The sequence below is a fragment of the Heliangelus exortis genome, chromosome 1 (assembly GCF_036169615.1).
Source record: "Heliangelus exortis chromosome 1, bHelExo1.hap1, whole genome shotgun sequence".
In the NCBI taxonomy this organism is placed as follows: Eukaryota; Metazoa; Chordata; class Aves; order Apodiformes; family Trochilidae; genus Heliangelus; species Heliangelus exortis.
Genome location: NC_092422.1, coordinates 4,275,650 through 4,299,328, shown reverse-complemented (window position 1 = coordinate 4,299,328; position 23,679 = coordinate 4,275,650). Strand labels below are relative to the sequence as shown.

The 23,679-nt window shown below is 40.7% G+C and overlaps 1 protein-coding gene across 8 annotated transcripts in view; it reads left to right on the top strand.

Annotated features, from left to right (window-relative positions):
- The window catches only part of TENM4 (teneurin transmembrane protein 4), a 587,599-nt gene that overhangs the window by 498,313 nt on the left and 65,607 nt on the right, over positions 1–23,679 (top strand). For all 8 annotated transcript variants that reach the window (XM_071729185.1, XM_071729662.1, XM_071729348.1 and 5 more), the window contains 3 exons: positions 12,488–12,607; positions 18,153–18,414; positions 23,107–23,374. In XM_071729185.1, the coding sequence (XP_071585286.1) occupies positions 12,488–12,607; positions 18,153–18,414; positions 23,107–23,374 (650 nt within the window). The remainder of the gene's footprint in view (positions 1–12,487; positions 12,608–18,152; positions 18,415–23,106; positions 23,375–23,679) is intronic.

The following is a 23,679-nucleotide window of genomic DNA, read 5'->3' as shown; positions in this document are numbered from 1 at the left end:
TTCATTTTCCAGATGTATCTAGTAAACACCAGCAGCAGACCTTCTTCCATTGATCCAAAAGAGAGGGAAACTGGAGTAATCTTTACATTACAAGCCTCAAAAGAACAGAAGAAAACTTGAAGTCCAAGGAGGGTGATCAGGGTGATTTCCTGTGTAATGAATCAAGTTGTATATATAGTGATTTCAGTCCTGAGACATTCTTACCACTGCAGTCATCATCAAGAAATGGCAAGGAACTGTGTGCAGTTCACTTCTGTAACTGCATCTCAGCCATTTGTTTAAATACATGCCTGGCTGTCAGGGGAGGTCATCCCTTTAAATCCATGTGCTTGTAGCAAGATACACAATACATACCATGGAGTGTCAGCTGCTTAGATCATTCAGTGTCTGCCCATGATGTTGCCTTTCAGAAGTGGTGACCCTGACCCAGGAGGTGGTTTTCAACACTTAAGTTTGGACTCCACTGAATTCCAACCAGTCATTCAATCCTTTCAGCTTTCCCACACACAACAGTGAATAGGTTGGCACTGAAAATATACAAGCCTCATGTTTGTGTGAGTATTTCTCTCATCACTCAGTAGGCTTCTCATGACCTTCTGGGTCTGACCTAATGTTCATCCATAAGGGGACATGGGTACCACCCCCATGCACCATCATCTCTGGTGGTCTACTGGCTGACCTCAGACATGGTCCACTTAAAAGAACACCAATGCCAGGGAGTTGGCCTGATGTGATAGTTTCCCTGGTATTTCTTGCTGCCAAACAGTTGTTATCCCATAAACTGTTGTACTTACCAGCATTCTGAAGTTTGCACATTCTGGATACAGAACAGTCCACACTCTGGACTGTGTTAACCCAATGAATTCTCTGCTGTCAGTTGTTGTGATTTGTTTCTATAAAATCAGCCTTCAGAATATAAAATAGATTATATTCAGAATTTCATTTTTTAATATATTTAGGGTTGTAATCCCTGAACTCACAGTCTAAAGACTCTAATGTCAGGCCCATATGTATCCATTCTGATGCGTAGATAATTTTGGTAGACACATGTCTCTTTTTAATGAACTTTCACTACAACTGAAGAAGTACAGGAGTCTTCACATATGTTTGATAACAAAAATAAATTGCAATTTCTCTTTGAAGTCTGCTTGCATTCAGCAGCACACAGGAGGAAAATACTGGAACCTTCTCATTTATATGATTTTGCTTCTGAGAGTGCCAGGAGAGGACCAGCAGAAAAACTGTGTCATTTGGGGTCACAAAAACTCCTACAGGACTTGCATGCCTTTTATAAATGTGATGATAGATCTCTACATAGGAAGGAATTGCTAGCCATCTGTAGACATCTTGCTAAATGAAAGATTTGGGATTCAGAAGGAGGACCTGCTAGCAGAAATGTTTATGTGGCATATAGATTACTAGAGTGAGGGCACACAAAGATTCAGATCAATGGGAAGAGTTTTAGTGATTGCTTTTCATTAACTGCAGTAGAACTAATAAATGGGGTTTCTTGTTCCATTTAAGTTAGCATGAAGAATTACCCAGAGATAGTGATGATTTATGAGGTTGCCATTCTTAAAATATCAGTTTAGGGTGTGTATCACTAAATATGGTCCACAGATGTGTCACCTCAAGATGTGATTGCACTGGGACTCTTTAACTTAAACATCTTGACTCATCACAAGAGTGGTTGCAAATAACAGTGAAGGACCTCAGCAGAAGGTATATTTTCTCCTGAGACAACACTATAGAAGTCTGTTGGGTTGCTAAAAATGCCATTATTCTTTTGGGCTCTTGAAAGGCATCATGTGTTCCTATATAGTTCTTAAAGATCCTATATATCTGAGTAAACTCAACCATTGCAAGTGCTTTATGCTTGCTTGGATTCTATTTGTACTTTCAATTGTTTTCACCACCTGGAAAGCTGAATTTAGCTGCTTTTGTCACCCTGGAGATGGCAGTGCTTCCACAGAGGTCAGACACTGAGGAGCATGGTCTGGAACGGTCTGGGACCCAGTTATTCTGGGCAAATGAGGCTGACTGTATTCCCAGGTGTGAATATGTCCTTTCCTCAGTAGCATTCTCCCTGTTGTGTCTTTTCTAGTTGCTTTTACAAGAGACAGTTGATAATATTCCTCTGATCTGAAGAACTGCTTAGTGTTTCCATGCAGGTAACAGCACCAGCTGGAGGCAGGATGAACCATTTCCATCTCCCCATCCAGCTCCTGGCTCCTGGCTTGTCCAGCAGGAGGAAAGGCAGCAAATATTTTTGTCCCAATGGAGGGCTCCAGCATCCTGCCCTAGGACAACCTTCTCCCTTCTGTTGCTGCCACTGTGATTCATGAAGTCATCTCCTTTTTGGTGTAGATCAGGACTGTAGATTGCAGGGCATGGGACATCACACATCTTTCTGTCCCATCATCACCATGGGGTAGGATTCCAGCTGGATCCATGCCACTTGCTGTCAGCTGTCCCCCAGAAACAGACAACACAGAGGTGATGGGGACCTCTATATCTTGCATGTTTGATGTCCTGAAGAGACACCTGTGGCACAAGCACTCTCATCATTATGGTCAGGAGCCTACTTACTCCTCAGAGCTTTACCAGGTGATGTCTGGTGGATTGTCACACCTGGGGAAACCACAGCACATTTGCATTCCTCTGTGGGCTGTGCAGAAAGGAAAGCAGAGGGAAGGAGATGACTGAGTAGCCATGCAGTACATTTCTTGGGCTTCAGAAAGCAGCTTAGCTCCCCTTTAGAGAGAACAGCAGTGCACATCACCTAATGGATACAAATAAATGAATGCCTCCTGACAGCTAGCCTTTGAGTGAATTTATTATTGAATTACACTCCAGCTTTTTAAGAACAAGCTGAGCTGACAAGCTCTCTCACCACTGCAGAAGAAAAAAGAAAGACAGTGATAAATTACACTGATGGATAAAGGTAAAGGCCTTGTCTCTTCTAAAATACCAGCAATTATATATATTATTCATGTTTGGGAAGAAAAAATAATCACTGCCCATATTGAAATGAGTGTTTATGATGATAAAGCAAGTAGCTAAATTAAATTCTGAATGCACAGAATGTCTTTTCACATCATTTTGATGAACAGATAACAGGTACTCTTCTGCTACTTGATCACTCTTGTGCTGATTTTGAAAGCACTTACTCTTGCTGTTTGCTTTGTATTTTTAAGCCATTCTCAGTTGTCCATCACCATAAGGAGCAGCACAAGATGCAGTGGTGTCAAATTGTTGAGTTTCAAGTAGGACACCTGATATATTTGTTTATCATGAGGGACAGTGTCACAAATTTGCAAGAACAGGCAAAAGTCCTGAATCCACCAAGCTTTTTATGTTAAATATTGGCATAGGATTAAAGTACCTCAGAAAACCATGAGCAGAATTGGAATTTTTTTGTTAAGAATTTTTGAAAAGAAATCAGGTGGGGTTTAAATAGGCATACTTTATACCCATTATTTTTTGGGACAGGTTGTGTGTATCTCCTTGCTGCCAATAGTATTATGCATCCTAATTACATGGTCAGCTAGAAATAACCTGCTGAATTATAAAGACACATCAGGGAGCAGAATCTGCTATCAGTTGCAAGAGTAGTCCCTTAGTGCCCTAAAGTCAGTACTCTACAAAGTAGTAAGCTTTCATGGTTTAAAAGTCTAATCTAAACTAAATATACACATTTCCTTTTCTGACTGATGAAGTGTCACTCCACCTGCCCTGTGTCCCACCAGGCTATAAATAGTATCTTATTATTAGTATCTTACTAATCCACTTGGGGAGGGTTCAAAAGCACTGTTAGATGCTAACATGAAGGGATATAAATGCACGTGTACACTATTTTGTGTTTTTTATAAATAAATGGATCAATTGAACCATCAAACCCAAAATTGTGAAGTTTTGATGGCGACTTTGAGAGAGAGGAGGATCCAAATGGCTTTCAAAATGTTTCAGTTGTCTCTTTGGCTCTCTTTGGTCTGATGATTTTGAAGAATATTATGCTGATATCTTAGTATCCTTGAAGGAAGACATTCAGACCACCTTCTCTTTTCCTTTCACCTATTTCTTCCCAAACCTGGAGGGCTGCAGGTTCACAGCAGCAGATCTTCCTGAGATTCCTTCACAAGGAAACCAAAATGCTCTCTTTTTTCTGTACTTTTTCTTCAAGAACAGTGTGATTTTGATGTAGCACAGTAAGCTTCCTCATACGTGGTAATTATTCCTATGTGGGATCCTAACATGTCTATTTGGTAAAAAGCTGGAGGGTTTTGCCCCCAGATCTTTGCTGCATCACTTCTGCAGAGGTTTGCTATTCTCAGACCAGGCTGCAGAACTCCAGCATCTCTCAGCCAGCTCATGCAAAATCCCCTAAATTCTAAGTTTCCTACTTAGAACTGCAGGTGGAACTGGTGAGAAGAGATCCTCTTGACTTTGAACTGAGGAGGTAAAGTTATCCCTTGCCAGATCAAGCTTTGGGGCAGTCTCCTGTAGCTGCTGGATGACAACAGCTGAGTCCAAGTATCATTATCAAACCTTTAATTTTTTCAGGATGAGATTGTCCTTTACTTGCTAAATTGGTTAATACCTACCACATAAAAAAGAGGTTTTAAAATTTAGTCATAAAATCTTACATAGTTTATTGAACCAATTTCTTTTCTTAATTCCTTTGGATCATTACAAAGCTGTCAGACAGCTTATATATAGTTAAAGAACTTTCCCAATGATCATCAAAAAGAGAGATCATTTTATAATTAGCCTGAAAAGAATGTATTTTCCTTCTCTACTGCTTAATTTTGCTGCCATGGTGCCTCAAATTCAATGGAAAGAATTGCTTTTATTTTTGGTCTTCTGAAGAGCTGAATATGTGGTCACAGCTTACAAATACCAGACATAAAATACTATAATAGTACAGTACAGAACTGTAAGTTCTGCAGACGTTTTTTGTGAGGACTTGACACAAATACATTTTTCATCTCTGAAAATTATTGCACCATAAAGTCTTTACCTTTCATAGAAATAATGGTTATAGGATCACTTCTGAAAAATTATGAAATGAGCATAATTCAGTATTAGGTGAAAAAATTATCTTATACCTTATGAGCTACTGAACACTTGACATGGATTTTACAGACCTAAGAAAATAAAAGTGTGTTTTTCTTTCTCTAAGGTCTCATGCAAAGCAGGAGAGAGTTTACTTGGTTCTACTGGAATACAGGAGACAATAATCAACTTTGAAAGCCCTACTTAATCAACCACATTGTGAAAAATAGGGTTCTTCACTGAAACTTTGCAGTAAAGCACAGCCCAACTTTATTATGTGTTGTGTTTTCTATAAAACTCTGTTCCAAAATGCTTTCACTTGAATGGAGGCTGTGTTATAATTTCAAAGACCAGCATCAATGTCTTTTCCTCTTTATTTCCTACTTGCTGAGCAGCCTGTATCCCCTTCCCTATCCTTCAACCTTCCCATTATAGCTCAACTGAGAAATCTTGAGGTGTAAAAATAGTGAGTCAATGGGGCATAAAGACCCGTGTTGTTTTGGATGGCAGAAGTGACATCTCAGTCCAACAGTGTCCAGATTGCTTGGCAGATCAGAGAGGAAGATTGTGCTTTCATAAAGAGAAAAAGGACACAAATCAAATAGGTGAATGGGATTCAAATTTTGGGAGAAGTTTTCAAAGCAACGAGGGCCTGAGCCAACTGAGAATTGTTTTGAGGCCAATAATAATCTAGGTGATCATGGATTCCCTGGAAGTGGGCCTCAAACAGTGCTACATTTTGTTACTTAACTATCATGCAATAAAGATGACATCTTTTCCTTTTCAAGCAGTCACTGATACTGCTATCAAAGTTGGTACCAAAGGAGAGTTTTGGAGTTATCACTTTGTAAGTCTTCATGGAGCAGAGTGCAGGCTGATGCAGGCAGAGCTTGAGAAACTTGACAGCAGCTGGTCACAAAACCAATCCCACTTATGAATATTGAAAATAGCAGATGAAGAAGACCCACTGCTTCAGTACTGTGAGGTTAGATTTTAGACAAGAAGAAGAAAAATCTGCACCCAGAGATTTTATTGTAAATTTGGGTTAATAAGAGCTTCCCTCTGTACTTCAAATACCAACTTCATGAGACCCATTTGTGGAAGTGTTGCTTTTTCCCCTGTCTTCCTTAAAACAATTTAAATAATGGTTTTCATTGAAGCATTTTATTCAGTTGGCTTTACTGTGTGTTGTGTTGGCTATCTAAAACACTTTAGTGTTCTTACAAAAGGATTGTACCCACATAAAGAACCATCAGTATCTCCTGACCCTTCACTGATGGAATCTTGTAAATATCTTCACTGAATGGGCTAAAAAGACTGAGCAGATACTCATTCTTGCTGCAAACAACTTGAACTTTATTTCCTTTTATTGATCCTGGTCAGAGCTCTTATAAATTTTGTTCTTCATCATTCACTCTTTTTCTCCTCAGTCTTCCACTTCATCAGCAGCTCAGGAAGCTGAGTGGCAGGATCTGCTGCAAACCATGTCTGTCAGGGCCACTTTAGCAAGTCCCTGTTTGAGACTCAGTCAAATGTCAGTGTCCCTTTGCCAGTTTGACACTGGCATTCTGGTGTTCCCCTTACTGGGGAGCTTCTCTGCTCATCGTAGTTAATGATTTGCCCAAATGATGCCAAACCCTTTGAGAAACTCAGGTTTGCTGTCTGTGGTGGTGTGGGATTCTTCCTGGATGGTTTCTCTTCAATTTCCACTTTTTTTTTTTTTTTTCCCATATAAACTTGCCATTCTTTTTTAACAAAGAACCCTTTGCCAGGATCTTTTCCATTCTTTTTTCCCATTCTTAATGCAGGTGGCAGCTAAGGTCAGTAGGTGGGTTCCCATTTTAAGTTTTTCCTGCAGCTGAAGTGAACTGAAGAAGCCAGACAGTTCAACACAAGACTACCAGGAGTTTTTTTCTGCTCAGTTAAGAGCCAAGTGGGCAGGGCTTTTTTTACAGACAGCTTTTGAGGGAAATAAAGCCACAAGCAATAAACATGAAAGTCTGTATGCTCTGCTGTTTCCTTGTCTTCCTTTGTCCTTCATCTGTCAGCTCAGGCATTTTCTCTGTGTTTATGTGCTTGATCATGATGCTCTTAGCTTTTTCCTGGCATTCTACCAGTTTTCCTATGTATCCTACTACTGGACTGCCCTGAGGTTGTTTAGGACATTCAACCCAAAATGGACAAGATCAGTTTTGCAGCATCCTGGATTGTTATCAAGCAAAAAGTTTACAGCAGCTAAAACCATGAGACTGCTTGTAACAAATGACTGTACTTAGAGGCACTTATCAGCAAGGTGTCTGAGCATGTCACAGATGAAGTGTCATGAGAATGTAAAAATCCCTGTGCAAGGGATGAATAGATTGAGAGACATTACTTCTGATGTCTCTGCAAGGAGGGGATGTGCCTTGCTTGTCATTTTGCAGGCAGAGTATAAAGACATATACAGACTGGCTGGTGTGACCATTGTCACACAGAAAACCTGTGGCAGAGGAAAAAATAGAATTGGGATCATATAATTTCATTAATAATGCTCTTCACAGTCAGTAGTAACTTTCTAGATTTTCTATGTTGCTCTGTTGAAGTTTCATCCAGAGCAGAAGGATAAATGCCATATGTATAAATATGCATATGCCAGTGAAATATGGAACTGATAAGTAAGTTCAAAGAGATGAAGAGTGTCAAATTAAAATATTTATTATTAAAAACTTGGCTGAGGAGGACTAAGTGGTCATGGTAACCATCTTCACACATCTGAAATGTTTAAAGAAGACACAATGAGTTACAGTGAAAATATTTCAAGGAGCTGCAGAAATTCCTTAGGGTGAGATTTCCCATTCTGCCTATCTCCAGTCAAGGAAAGAATGCACATTTCTTAGAGCAAAGAGGGGTTTAGGATGCATGGAATTTTCCCAATGATGAATTTTTAGCACTAGCAGTATTGTTGTCTATTTCCAAGTGCCAAGCACAGTGTCAGCAGAAAACATCTATGAATAAGAAATACTGGAAGGGCCAATGTCTAATTTATGAGACATTGCATTGGAGTCAGTACTAAAGACAAATCTTTAATGTAATCCCATAATGTGAGATGGCTTTTGAGGAATTTACCTTTCTGGCTTCTGTTCTAAACCTTTTTTTGTCTGCTTGGTTTTTGTTGACAGCCTGTCAAACTTTCTTTACATCTGAGCAGTGGGAAAGTAAAGGCATCGCTGCACTCCTGTTTGGTTTGCCAGATACCAACAGGAAGACTTAATTTCATTTTTTAAGAAGTAAAGAATGACTTCACAAAGGAATAGTGTAAAAGTGTCTGATACACTATGTGGCATTCCAGATAGCACCTTGACAGTGATTTGGTCATAAGTGTAATTAAAGAAGAAGAAAGCAGACTGCTGTTTGTTGCAAAACAAGAATCATTGCAACCTGGTGCAAAACTAATGAAACAAACAAAAATCCATAAATTGGAGGCAAGAGTGGATTCTGTTAATAATTCAATGGGAAGATAAGTCTCCAGATACAAGAAATTCAATTTTGTTCAGCTGCAGAAAGCACTCTGAACTGGCAGGCCTAGCCTGATGGAATACATCTATTCTATTAACATGAAAGATAATTTTATGTAAATATATCGGGAGACCTTCTCGCAGAGCTGAGTGTCTTAGCAGTACCACTTAACTTGTTTGTAGCATAATTGCATTTAGACCAAGGTCTTCTGAAGGAAATGGCTGACTGAATTAGCATTAACCAGGTTCCTGGGGGGCTCAGGGCTTTGTGGGTAGTCAATCTTGCCTCCAGAAAGGACATATTGACACCGGAGAAGCCAGCTGCTTCCAACGCACTGTATTAACCATTTTTCCCAAGTGGGGCAAATTTTGTCACCCAGGGAAGAAGAAGATTTGAGACTCTAATTAGGCAGAGGCTGAGCTTTGGTTTTCCTCCAGTTTCTATCCCTCTTGCTTTTAAATGAATTCAGATTTGTGCGTGTTGCTCCAGCTCTGTTTTCTCACTGGGGTTTGGGAAAGATGTCCCCTTTGTGGGAACATCTTTCCTTACAGCATAAATAATAAAGCTATTGTTATAGTCCTTGGGAGGATGGTGGGTGCAGCTGGGCTTGCTGATGAGTTGCTTCTCTGAGATGCCAGCTACATCCTAGTTAGCCAGCACAGACTTGCTAAAGGAGAGCAGTGCTGAGAAGCATTGTCTGGAATAGGAACTGAACCTCTCCCTGGAAGGTGGAAGTTCAAATGCGTTTGTTACAGCTGCCAGGGCCAGAGCAAACTCTTTGTCCATGTTCTGCTGGCACACATTGTTGAAGAAATAGTTGTCAGTGATATGTAATGGACCAGATGCTTGCTGATAGAAAGCACATCCCCCTGTTAACATGAGCTGAGAATCTGGGCCAATGTGCTTGCAATATTGCTTAGAAGTTTGCAACTGCTTGACGTGTTTTGTGTAGGACAGCCAGAGAGACACCTGCAACCTTGTATTTTTTCCTTTGCTTGTTTTCAGCTCCTGGAACAAAGAAATAACAGGTGGAAGTGTCCTTTCTGGGCTCACAGAAATGTATGATCTTGCCTCTCAAGTATTTGAAAACATTCGTAGCCCCAGTACTGGCTTCAATATGTTCTCTGTAATTCAAAATACTGCATTCCTCATGCTCAGGTCTTGATTTTCAAGCAACAGTCTATAGTGATTCCTTGCCTTTCAAAAAAAGTGCAGCTGTTTGATGAGGAGCTGCAAGAAGGCAGTTTCAAGCCCTTCCTCCTGCTTCTCTAAAGGATGGAAAAGGAGATGGGCAGGGTGGAGGAGATCATGGGAAGAGAAAGCACAGCTCCTGCTCTTAGCTCATGTGGTTAGAAATGTGGTTAGAGACTTTCTGCAAAAATGGCAGTGCTGCTGGTTACCTGTTTAGTGGGGTCTATTCCAAGCACTGACATTTTTCCAAGCATATTCCATGGCATCGTGATACTTGGAGTTACTCTTTACCTGCTTGTTAGGGAGTGATGTACTTGTTGCTGTATTGGAATATAATTTTGAATCTGCTATATATAGAGTTAGAGCCTTGAATTGGAGAAGTGTGGGAAATAGTAAGAAAATTATTAGCTGGGTCCAAATCTGCTTCATGATTACTACAAGTCAGTGATGACAGTTGTCACGATCCGAGTTATTATTTATATTTTGTTTGCGAGGAAATTTCAGCCACTACTCATAGACGACGCGTGAGTTTACAAAAATAACCAGGCTTTATGATTTAAACAAGTTCAAAGGATTTATTTAGGATTTATACAATTAGTTACTTTAGAGAGAAGAGTCGTTTAAGGAGAGAAAAGAAGGAGGGTAATTAAGATGTTACCACCGTCCGCCGGCCTTGGCCTCTGGCTGTGGTCGGGTGCGTAGGGTCTGTCGCTCCTGCCGCTTCTCTGTCCCGCAGCTGAAGCCGAAGTGCCGAGAGAGGGGGGGGTCCAGAAGAAAACCGCCTCGCCGCTTTCCGCTTGGGCCTTCAGAGCTGCTTCCCGCCTTTTTGCGCCGAGCTGGCTGGAGTTTGTAGTCACAGGAGGTGCCTTCCACGTGTCCTTCTGAGCTGCTGGCTCCTCCGAGCTACTGGCTGCTCTGAGCTGCTGCGTCTTTGGTTCTTCTGGGGCGATTTTTATACAGGAAAAGAAAAGGGGTCCCCTTTTTGCATAAGTCCCTGATACATACAGATTTCCCGACTTCCCGGAGATGAGTCATCCTTATCTTTTACTCTTTTTGGGTGTCCTGCTACCTTCATCGTTTCCATCATGCACCAGGAGACGACCTGATAAGTATTCTTATCTTTTAGGTGTATGTCAGGCATATGGTGAGGTAAACATATGTTAATTGACAAAATGTTGCAACATAGCAGGGAGAAAGAAAAAAAAAAAAATTGATTCAAGAGACAAATTTTTGTATTTTTAAAGTGTTTACATCAACAGTTTAGAGAAAACTCAATGACAGAAAATTTAATTGCATTGTCCCTTTTTCCTGTGGCCTGTTCCAAAATTGTATATCCAAAATCCAGTCACATTTTAGGTTGCCAGTACATTCTGGTAATCCTTTGAGGATTTTTGTTAGTATTGGAGCTCTCCATTTAGATCAGTATGAGTTTTGTTTAAGAGTCCCTGACAGGCTGTTTCCTAATGGTATGGAATATAGAAATAGTGAAGCTCTTAAACAGAAATTACACTTTAAATCCATTACCACCTTTTTAGGGTGACCATAAGAAAATAATGTGATCATCCCTTGATGATCCATGTCAATGCAATTATCTTTACTAAACATTGCAGATATTGTTTGCCTCAGTGAAGTTGTGAAGTGACATCTCTCAGGGAGCAAGTCCAGCTGGGCTGATTTGCTCTAGCTGAGCTCTGGTCCTGCACCTGGAGAAACATTGGCTTTCCATCTCTGCTCTTCAGCAGGACAGCAGTTAGGAAAGTCACTCACTGGGTCATGTTGGCACATTGACACCACAATTTACTGTTGCTGCTCAGATAAAATAGTTACACTCAGCCAAAAATTGGGTTCAGACACTCTCACAGACGTGTGATGCTTTGTCTTTTTAGGAAGTGCCTAAGGTAGAGGTCTGGTAATGACTTAGAGGTCTGGAAACAGACTTGGGAATAGGAACCTAGAAAATCTGTCTTGGGCTTTGCTGCAGGTTTTCTGGCTGACCTTGGACAACTAAAAATCACTCTGTGCTTTATTTCCTCTCTCTGTAAAATACCAATCTTGCTGGATTAATCAATGTTTGCAAAGATCCTTGAGATCCTTGAGATAAAAGAGCACATTACAGAGCATAGAGTAATTGGGATAGATGTAGCCTATAAAATAGTGCAATCTACCAAACCTGGAAAGAAACAGCCTGTCCTGTTAGCTTGCTCAGATCCCTAAGGAGTTTGGAGGGGAACTATCTGACCCTAGGAAATTATCTGTCGTGGTGTTCCCAAATGTGGAAGAAATGAGCTGTCAAGCCTTGGTCAGAGTGCTTCTGTGGCTTTTGTGCCTTCAGTCTTCCCATACAGTGCTTGATAGGTTTCTGTTCTTTTTGGTTCTAAAAATGTGCTTTGTCCATAATTAGGGCAATATTGTCAAGACCCTGTGAAACTTGGTTGTAGGAGATTCCAATTTGATGTCGTGAAGCCTGCAGAAATTTGTAGTTAATGAAATGTATGTTGCAGCAGTTGCTTTTCAAGAGCAGGATTAAGGTAAACCTCAGTTTTGGTGTTGAATGTAATTACACAGCTCCTGAGAAGGTCCTCAAAAGCATCTCACCCTCAAGACACACGGCATAGCCCCCAGCTATCCAGAACAAAAGGGCCTGGGCTTTCTAGGAATTCCTTGTCTAAAAAGTAGAGGGGAAAAAAAAAAAAACTTGCTTTGTCTCAAGACTTTTTAGTTCTTACCATGTTTCTCCTTCTTTCAGACACGCATGTGTGATTCGAGGCCAGGTGATGACAGCAGATGGAACCCCTCTAGTTGGAGTGAACATCAGCTTTGTCAACAATCCTCTTTTTGGATACACAATCAGCAGACAAGATGGCAGGTAAGCCATTTTTTTGGGATTTACAGTGTTCAAGCAGCAATTATAGCACTATTTTTCACAGCACTAAAAAGAAACTCCTTCTAAGACCACTGTTATTGCTGATGCATTTTGAAGATTATGATTATTTTTACTTTTGCTATTATTATTATTAATTATTGTTGTGATTAACTTTGTGATGACACTTAGAATCTTCAGACAGCAATTAGGCAATGCAGTGTCCATGGATGTAAAGAAAAGATGCCTCCTGCTCCCAACAGCTCTGTTCTTGCTAACCCATGTTGAAATGATTAGGGAGAAGTCATTAAGATTACAGCTGTGTTAGAGGCAAGTGCTTAAAATCTGAGCAGTGACACTCAACCAAAACAAAAGCATTGCAAATTGGGAGAGTCTTTCATCTTATCTTTTGTCTGTCAGTGCTAATTGGCTCCCTTTCTTTTAAGAACAAAAATGATACATAAGGGGTTCCAGCTGCACATGCTCCATGTATTGACTACTAACCACTAGCACTTGGGAGAAGATTTATAGATTTTAGCACCTCTCCAATTAAAGGTTCATCTTGGCCAGAAAAGCTGATAGAATGATAGTGAAAAAGGAGTAAGAGCCAGGCAACATGTGCTTTAAAGCCACCTTCTTCATGCTTAGGGGAGTTTGTGCCTCCTGTAACACTGATGGTGCCTGGGAGGCTTTCTGAGAAATGCTCCTCTTAGTGGGCCACATGGCAGTAAAATCCAGATAATAAAGATGCATCCCAGGGAAACTAATGATCTCCTTTGGAAAAGGATGACAGTGGAGCAGGTGCCATTCCATCCCCTGTAGCTTCAGCATTACTGCAAAAAGGAGAAACTCTTGCACATTTATGCTTTCTCTGTCAACATTACTGAGCCTGCTTGGTGTGAAATCCAAATTGCATTCTCAAGATCAAATTTCTGTGTACAGCCCAGCACAAAATCTGTGTCTATTACAAAATAAATTGTGAAATTCCTTATGAAATTCCTGGGCAATAATGCCTGCTATAACATTTTTTTTAGTCTCTTTCTTTGTCATACATACAACACCCAGCAACAGTGTGTGATCTTTCATTTAGATCACAACTGCTTTGTGGAAGGGACCATCTCATTTCTGCTTTTAAACTGCACCTCTAGGCAGCAAACATTCCAGTATGCTAAACATGGAGACCATGGAGGTGAGCACTGCTATCCCAGCTCTAGATCATTGTAATATTTGATTAACTTTTTTTTTTTTTTAATTCCTCGGTGATGAAAACCAGACTTTCCTCCTGCTATCAACCTCTTTCCAAGCCAGGGAATGTTCTTTTCACACCATGTCCTCCTTTGCCTCCATCTGAGAAGGGGACCCAGGGCTGAAAGCATTGCAGCTGGAGCATCAGTATGCTCAGCCCTCTTCAGAGGATGCTGGTTCCTTGGGGCCTGAAGTTTAATTAGTTTGAAGGAGCTCAGTGCTGCAATTTGCTGACTCAGCCCCCGACAGATCCTCAGCTTCAAATGACAAAATTTCAGGGATCAGCTGTCTCAGAGAAGGGAATCTGTGCCCAAGTGGGATACATCCTGAAGCTGGAATTTCTCTTGTCAGCTGCTGGTGGTCAGTCTAACACGAGACACATAGTGCCAGCTCTTCTGATTTCACTTCCTTCCCTTCAAATCCAGCTGCTGCTGCAGGAACCCTGTGCTGCTCTGGTGCACAACTGACATTTAACAAATTGTCCAGTCACAGTGCTGAGTCTCTTGAATCATAAAAATACCTTCCAAAGCTGGCTGAGGCATACATGCAGATATTTTCTCAAATGAATGGGCACAGCAGCATGTCTGCATACTCTAGATATAAAGGGACAAGTGAAAACTCTTCCCTTAAAGACTGAAATCCAGCAATTTCTTTAGTGGTGATGTTTTCTAAAAATTACCTTGAAGTATTTAAGAGCATTCAGACTAAAATTGTCAGGGCAGAAAATGATGTCAGGCATTCCTTATTTCTAATCCCAGTCTCACTGCTGATTTAGTGGGTAGCATTAGATGTATCTCTTAACCTTTCTAGGCCAACCAACCAGCCTGTGAAAGAGAGATAACGTTTGCTTTCCTTCCTTCCTGATCGGTCTAGCATTTCTTAAATACTATGTGCCAAGCACTTTCAGAAACACATAAAGAATTATTGCTATTATAATTTCAATTCTGTGTTCTGATGGTTTTCAATAATTTCCTGAATAGAGCATGACTCTCTTCTCATCAGCTTTTCCACAGTGCAGTTTTCATGTGATTGAGTCACTATGCTTTAAGGAGTTGATGCTCTTAAGCAAAAAGTAGTTTCTCCTGAATTACAGTAGCAGATGCACAGTCATATGGGGTCATCTGGAACATCTTTGGTGTCACTTGGGTTTGGAGGTAAAACAAGAGCACACGTGCAAGCAGTTACCAGGGGTCATAACTGCATAAAAATCAGTGGCTTTATTATTTAGCATATTCCCCATGAAGGATCTGTTCTTGAAAATGTGCACTGACTTGCCTTAAATTCACTTAGCAAATCAGTTTAATGACAGCAGGGCAATAACTATTTTTAAAATAAGTGAGTTCAAAGGCAGAATTGCATCAGTTTCTCTAGATTGGTTCCTAAGGTGATTTTATTGCTTCAGAATGATTTTTTTGGCATGACCACACAAAATTAGTATCATAAGTAAAAATTCAGTTTTAAAATTACAGTGAACTGCATTTTTCACCCCTGTAGTGGATTCACTGTATTCTGTGTGAATATTGCAGCACTCAGATGCAGCCTCCAATAGTTAAATTCTGTCCTATCTGTCGTGTTACTTAGTATTGGCAAAAGTCTTTGATGACTTTGGGGTTTGAATGTGGTTTTAGCCTAATTACTGGGACACAGATTTCTTTCAGACACCAAGGCATGGAGGCAAAAATGACAGCTCTCAAAACCACTGTACTGTCTGCATGATTTCTCTGTAGAAAGACTGACATATTACAATTATGAGCCACATTTTAAAATAAAGCTCTAAATTTTGTTAAGCTGCCAGTTTATTGCAAGTCTTTAATATCCCATGAGTGTGGTATTAACAGACAGAAAAGTCTCCAGAAGTTTCAAACATCAGGTTTCTGCCATCACATTCAGCACCTTTGACATGGCTCCCTCAAAAAGAGCAAATGCAGGGGTTTTCAGGGCAAAGAGATGAGAAAGAGTTACACATTTTTGTCTGGTTTTTAGTTGCTGTTTTTAGTTGCTTTTTGTTTTTGTTTGGCTGGGTTTTTTTTAGCTTTCTTTGTGGATAAATAGAGCATTTCATCCTTTGGCCTGTGTCTTCAGAATCTTTTAAGACAAACAGAGCAATATGACTGTGATTTTTTAAAGTGATAAAGAAGACATCAGAGAACAGCAGCAAAACCAGTAATAAAATTATCTCATTCCTTCGATCCCAAGATGGTTTTGCTCTTGTTAATTTTAATTCCACTGCAGAAAACTGGGAGAAGGTGTTCTCAGTTTGGGTTTTTCTGTTTGGTTGTTTTAGCTTCTGTTCAGGTCATCAAGGTAACTTCAAAGCTGCATCCTGTGACTCTGGGAAAGATGGCTCAGGAGCAAGAGTGTCTGCTGAAAAAGACTGCCTGGCTCTGTTGTCACAGCTGCTGGTGCTGCTTTCCTTTCTGTGTCCTATTTTGAGGATGCAGGAGAGGCAAGAATGTTTCCCCTAGCAGGTTACCATCCCTGACCCGGGCTCAATGAAGCAAAAAACAGCTCAGAAAGGAGTGAAAGGGAGGTGTTTCCAAAGCAAAACTCTTTCCTGCCTAAAAACTTACCGAGCGTCATTTGTAATGTTTATTCCTTTCCTCCCGTTGTCCCATTCAGTGCCCAGATTCATGCAGAGCAAGCTTCTCCCTCCCAACTGAAGGGCTTGCCAAATGCTAATTGACTGTTAAAAATGTTCTCATCAAAGTACAAATGCTGTGCAGCTTTGCTGGCAAGGACCAGCAAGTTACTCGTCAGGCTGCTGGAAGCCAAGCTCCATAGGTCTGGGAAGCTGATGCCCCTGCTTGAGTGGTAGAATAAACTCGTATTGAGCTGTTTTAATGCTTTCCACTCCCTCCCATGGACTCAATTTAAAATTCCTTCCTGATTTGCTTTCTTTTCATAATTATATTTACTAAATGGCACCTCGTTTTATCAATCATTAAAAGAAAAAAAAAAAAAAAGGGTCTCCTGAATGATCGTTTGCCAAAGACTTTTTTTAGAAGTTGTTCATAGTTGTTGTTGCTCCTCTGGGATTTTTGCAGCCAATGTGAAAACTTCATAATTAATTTTTAAAGTAATTTAAAATACTTCTTTCAGTGTCTTATCCTGTAATAACAAGGTGCATCAAGTCTGGCTTTGGGATGTCAGAGTGGTTTCAGATCTTGGTTCTCAGGCACAGAGAAGTCCTTAAGCACAGGGCTCTTAAGCACCTGAGCAGGCTGAGTATCTGTGAGAGACTGGCATCTGCTAGCAGCAAGCATCAAAAGTGAGAAGCAGGACTGAGAAAACTTCTTTTGCCTGAAATACATTGCAGCTGAATAGATATCAAGAAAAAAAATAGAATAAAAAAACAAAGAAGCAAAAACAAAAGGTCTTCAAGTTGTGCTGAAATCCCTTTACTTCTCAGTTAACACCTCTTTTTTTGAGTCTATATATAGTAGATACATCCTGTGGCACTTCATAAAATCTCCATCTCTGACAAGATGTAAAACTGAAACACAAAGCTAAGGGGAAAAAAATCAAACCCTGTCCTAACATCTTTACATTTAGAAGATAAATATTCTCCTTTATCAAGGTAACACCCTTTCACACAGCTCTGGAGGGCCTGACATAACATTATCCAACATTAACACAGGAAGAAAAGCCACTTGGCTGGAGGCAGCATACAGTGAGGTTGCAGATCACAGGCAGCAAGTTATCTGTCTGCCCTGTCCTTTTTGACACCTAAAAAAGGACCATGAGCTGAGTTCTGTGACACAAGGCTGCCTGCATGGTATTTTTTTCTTCCCCATGCCCACTGCACTGGGCTCAGTCCATGCCTGCACTCCACATGTTCCCTGGGTTGCATTGGATATTAATCAGGTTAGCAATGATGCCAAGACAAATTATATGGTGATGTGTCAAAGAAAACACTTTCCAAATAATTTATGTCATTGTGTGGATTGATCCAATCTGTGACTGCATTTGGATGACAAATACTTTTTTTAAACAAAGAACTAAAAAGAGCACGCGTGGTGAAATAACACTAGAAAAACAATAGCAAAGATAAACATTTGTCTCAAAAAAGGAACGAGTATGATTTCATATATACATGGGAACAATGTGCAAAGAAGCTGAGTTTGTAATACTGGCTTTGCCACTTGTTCTTATCCAGCTAAAGGCTCTGGGGGCTGGAGGTTTTCTGCTTGGAAAATATGGGTGATGATATTTCTTCTGATTATTTTTCTGAGGTCCCTGCTAGGGTAGTGTTACAAACACACATGGTGATGCTTGCACTAATTTTGTATCCCTTCTCTTAAAACAGCTTTGATCTTGTTACCATTGGTGGCATCTCCATTATCCTGCACTTTGAGCGAGCTCCCTTCATCACCCAGGAGCACACACTGTGGCTGCCATGGGATCGTTTCTTCGTGATGGAAACCATAGTCATGAGGCATGAAGAGAATGAGATCCCAAGCTGTGACCTCAGTAACTTTGCCCGCCCCAACCCTGTGGTTTCTCCATCTCCTCTGACAGCTTTTGCAAGTTCTTGCTCGGAGAAAGGTCCCATTGTTCCTGAAATCCAGGTATGAACTCTCCGAGCCAAGGAGAAAATAATCTCTCTCGTTTCTGTGCTTCTTTAGCTTGCTTTGAGTTCAGGTATTTTTTGCCTTTCTCCTGCTTTGATAAATGGAAGCATTCCCTGGGAGCTGCTGTGGATTCAAAGTATTTTGCCAAATTGAAAGTTGGGGTTTAAACTGAATAGTCCAAACAACTGAATTATTAATTTTCCTTAAAAATACTCAGAGTTGAAATCATTCAAGCTTTCCAGGGCATCTTATTCCCTGGATTTTAGATGTCAGAATTTGATATGTCCTGGTGTTGCTTTTAGTACAAATAATAATCTGTCAAGGTAGAAATAAGTGTAGAAAGAACTTGTATGATTCCTTCTTGACTCCATTGAGGTTCCAGTAGTGTTCATGAGAAAAGAAGTCACTTTGCATCTTCTGATTTTAACATATCAGGTAGTGAAACCAGTGATAAATAAATCTAGTGGTCTCTCTACCTTTCCCTCTGGATCAAATTTTGTGATCCTTTTCTCACACCAATTTCCAGTTACAGTCACCAGTTTTGTCCCAGCATAATAACTAATTAAGGCTCCTTGTAAAGTCCATCAAACCACAAATTTTTGATTCTGTTTCCACATCACATTTTTTCTAAGCCACCATGAAAGATAATGTTCAGTGCTGCCTGGGAAAGCAGATATCTGAAACAGTGAAGCTATAATAATAATCATCTTACTCATTATTTGGTAGGATGCTCATTAGGTGGTGTTAATTGTATCTATTGAACTAAAACATTCTAAAACTCCTCTTCAATAAGACTGCATGTCTGTCTATTAACTGAAAGCAGGCAGGGCTGTAGATCATAAGCAATAGATTGATACAGTTTCTTGATTATAAATCACAGAATAGTTTGAATTGGAAGAGACCTTCAAAGCTCATCTAGTCCAACTGCCCTGAAATGAGCAGGGTCATCTTCAACTAGATCAGGTTGCTCACAGCCCCATCCAACTTGTCCTGGAATGTTTCCAGGGATGGGGTATCTACCACCTCTCTGGGCAACCTGGGCCAGTGTTTCATCACTTTCATAATAAATTTTAGTGCTGTTTGAAATGTCCTGCATATACCCTGCTTGGCCTCCAACTGCCAATCCAGAATGATTCCCCTCTCAGTGTCCTCTATTATAGCTGCCAACCCCTTGTGAATGTCACAGATAACTTGGACATCCCAAATTGCACTAGACACTTGTAGTTATAGAATCTAATTAAAGACCCAAATGGGATTAATTTTGAGATTATGGCACTGAAATAAGGTGTTCACATGCAGTTGTCTGGATGTGTGTAGATGTCTGAGCTCCCATTAAAGCTGACAGAAACCTAATCAATATCATCAGTAGAGCCTACAGATCAATTAAGCTGCCTATCTTGAAGGTATCTGGTCCCCACTGGTGTATCAGTTAGATCTCCACTGACTGTAATTGATGCTCCCATGCCTGCTTCACAAGCACACACTCACATGTCAACATTTGGATTTAGAAGCTTTAAACTATAATTCAATTCCACTCTTAAGTTCATGTGGCAGCACCAACCTTCCAAAGATCCCATCTCTTTTCCTTTGCCATGGTGAAATGGATCTTGGAGAAGCCTCCTAACTTTTAGTCTCCTAAGTTCAGATGAGTCCCATACACAATGTACTTTTCAGACATGCCAAATGTGGGGGCTAAAACCTTTAAAATTGTATTCCAACTCAAATATTGTCAGATGAAGGTTAACAAGAGTTCATGGTGCAGGAGCAAACAAAAGAATCTGATTTTATGGCAGAGGCTTGACTGTACTTCAGTTCATAAATGGACTTCTTTTCAGTCCTGTACTGGTTAAAAATACAATAAAAAAAATAACCTAGCTGTCTGTTTCTGCAGCTGCATTTTCTAATGCACAGTTTTCAGTACAGAAATGTTAAATATAAAAGGTGTGAACGTGTAGCTGGAAGGAGGTGACAAGTGGCTGGCAGGCCTGAGAAAGAAATTTTTACAAGTGGGCAGATGAATCTCATGAGCTTTAACACATAAATACAGTGTCCTCTACCTGATTCATTCAAAAGACCAAATAATACATTTTAAGTGTGTTATTCAGGTACCTAAAGACAGATTTTGTTCCATTTAAGATGCCCTGTAGTGTCTCTTCACACCTCCAGCTGTGTCTTCAGAAGGGCAGAGATTTCAAGATGGTCCCTGTCAGATCCATCGACCCCTTGCAGAGGTTTTAGATACTGCAAAACATCTCAAAAGCACCAGATGCCCATGTGAAGTCCCCTGCAGCAGGTCCTAAATGTCTTTCTTTCTCAAAATTCCTCCCAGACATCAATATTAAAAATAATTTTTAAAAAAGATAGATTGTTCCTTGCCTTGTCTGCTGGCAGAGTGAAGAGAAGCTATGAGGGAAACCTGTGACCCAGCACACAAAACCAAGATTTTCTGCATTGTCTCACACAAAGAGTGGAAGAATTGCTACTGACACAAGCATAGACCAGCACCCAGGAGTGAAAGGAACATGGGAATGAAAGTTGCTAAATTGTGAAAATCCCCAGTAAGCCTGAACAAGCAGCTCTTCTGTCCAGCCAGCCTGGTGTCTCTACTACTTTTAAAGAGGAGCTTATACTGGTTAAGATGTGATGAACTCCCAAATCCCTGGTCTTTCACAAGGACCTCAGACAAAGGATATGAATTTATCTGATCCAAACAGAAATTATCAAATAGAAAGAAGGGCATGATTCAACTACCATGGCTGTTGGTGCATTCAGAGCATTTTAAAGCTTATTTTTCCCTCTTCTCCCACCAGTGTCTGACTGGTTATACTCCCCCTACCCCATCAATGCCCTGCTTTGAGGCCATTGCAGCCCTGCTTACAAACTATAAATGCATTTTGGATAATCTGAATTACCATTTAAACCTGATATTCAAGCAGGTACCTTTGATCACAGTCTCTTGGTACCACTGTGCTGACCCTTTCTCTGGAATGGTAGACAGCAGAGAGCTCATGAGAGAGAGACATAACTATTTCTGACAGGGATTTGAACCAGATTCAGATGCTGAATAGTACCTCTGTGGCAACTATTTCTGCCTGACTTTTTTCTAGAGGGATTACATATGAGGACAGATGGGATACAAGGGACCACCTCTACTGCAGCTTGGCTCAGCTGGTCTCTGGCTTAACTTGGTCACAGCCCAGCTTGTTGCTGAGCTCATAAAATATATTTTAAAATTCCTAGGTTTTCCCAGTTCTGCCATTTTTTAGTGTCCTAAGCAGTGAGATATGTAAATTGAAAAGGCTGCATTAGACAAAGCAAATATTTATGAGCACGATGGAACAGTGGTTTAACTTCTGGATGTGTCCATTTCTCAAGTGCTGCAGTGCTCAGAGGCTGTAAGTTATCACTTGAAAAAGTGTTGAGCCTTGGATAATAGCTTAGAAGAGGTCTCGTCAGGGGGCAGGTTTCAAGATTTCTTGTTATTTATAAGGCCAACCAGAAAATCTGTAAGAGATGAGCAACTTGTCACACCAGGGAAATCTGCTGCTTCAGCACAGAAGTTGGGTGTAGCAGACGTAGCCTGGAGGACACCAGGATGGCTCTGATCCCTTCTTGAAGGATCTCCTGACCCACCTGTCTTTACAGAAGTTCATTGTTGCTGGAGCAGTATTTTCATAGCTCATTGTGGGGCCAGCAAACCAAAATATTTCAGAAGTGATGCAGAAGAGAACTGTGCCAGTTGTGACCTTTCTGATGCATCCTATTATCGGACCAAGTTTTCCAGCTCACTGCTGAGCATCAAACTTCATATTCCAAATTTTGCTGAAGGTTGCTGGCTTGTGATAAAAATGTCCATGCTGGGTGCTAACCTAAGAGTGAAATATTCTGGAAGGTGATAACTATTCTGCCCATGCCACAAGAATTAAAAAAGATGCTTTTTGGTTTTTTTAATCAGTGTTTTGCATGGAAGAGTCAGCACGATGTCAGGGATGAACATTGTATCATTTTCCAGAAAATTTCCCTGCCTTTCTCCATCTAAAAAAAATTAAAAATAAAAATTTTAAGATCTAGTTATATGCAACAAGGCTAGAGTTAGATCAGGCACAGAAGTTCAGAAAAGAGTTAGGAAGGGAGCAGTTTCAAAGGAGAGATGGGTAAGTCAGAGAAGGGATGGTGAAAGTAGGTTTCAGTGATGACATGGAGAGAATGGTAGGTTGTGATCAGGACCAGGAAAGTATAAGGATTCAGGCCAAGCAAGACTTGATATTTGCTACGAAAAATGAGCCAGGAAACTAAAATTACCAGCCATGGATACCTACCAAGGTAAAAAACAGAAAATGGAGACTGAACTGATGGGCTAGAATAATCTCACACCCCAAGCTCTTTTCACTCTGGGTCCTGGGACTCGTTTTAGCAGTAAGTCCCATTGTAAACATTGACTTAAATGTGATACTTTGGTCTCATGTTCTGCCATGTAACAGAGATGGAGAAAGAGGGAAGCATTCCTTGGCTTACACAACTAACCCTATAAATTACCTAAACGATCTCCTACTTGATGCCTGCTAGGTGTGCTTTTTTTGAGATGTCTGCCAGTGCTTTTATAAAGGTGTGTTTGATAAATTACAGTTTCACTGCCTTTTCCTGCCTGCTCACTGCTGATTTAACACCTCCTGGATTGCTTTTCCACAGGCTCTGCAGGAGGAGATTAACGTTTCTGGTAGTAAAATAAAAGTGAGTTACCTGAGCAGTCGCACAGCTGGCTACAAATCAGTCCTGAGGATCAGCATGACCCACCCCACCATTCCTTTCAACCTCATGAAAGTTCACCTCATGGTGGCTGTCGAGGGAAGGCTCTTCAGGAAGTGGTTTGCAGCTGCTCCAGACCTCTCCTATTATTTCATCTGGGATAAGACAGATGTCTACAGCCAGAAGGTCTATGGGCTCTCAGAAGCCTTTGGTAAGTGGCTCCAGAGTTTGTGTCCCTTTCTAGAAGCAGCTAAGTGGCATCCTTGTCCTGGATCAGTGTGGGCCAATCTCTAACACAGAAAATGCAGAAAATGGTCCCTGCAGGTTCCTTGGGGAGCATGGGGCTCAGCTGCTCAGCCAGCACACATCTCTCCAGCAGATAAATACTTATCTCCTCTCTGGCTCATGGCCCAGCACGTACATCCTGAGCTGCTACCACCGGAGTAGTACCAAAAGAATGAAGTGGGACTAGAGGCATTTGGCTACCTGTCACCTGTGACAGTCTGGACTGTTTTG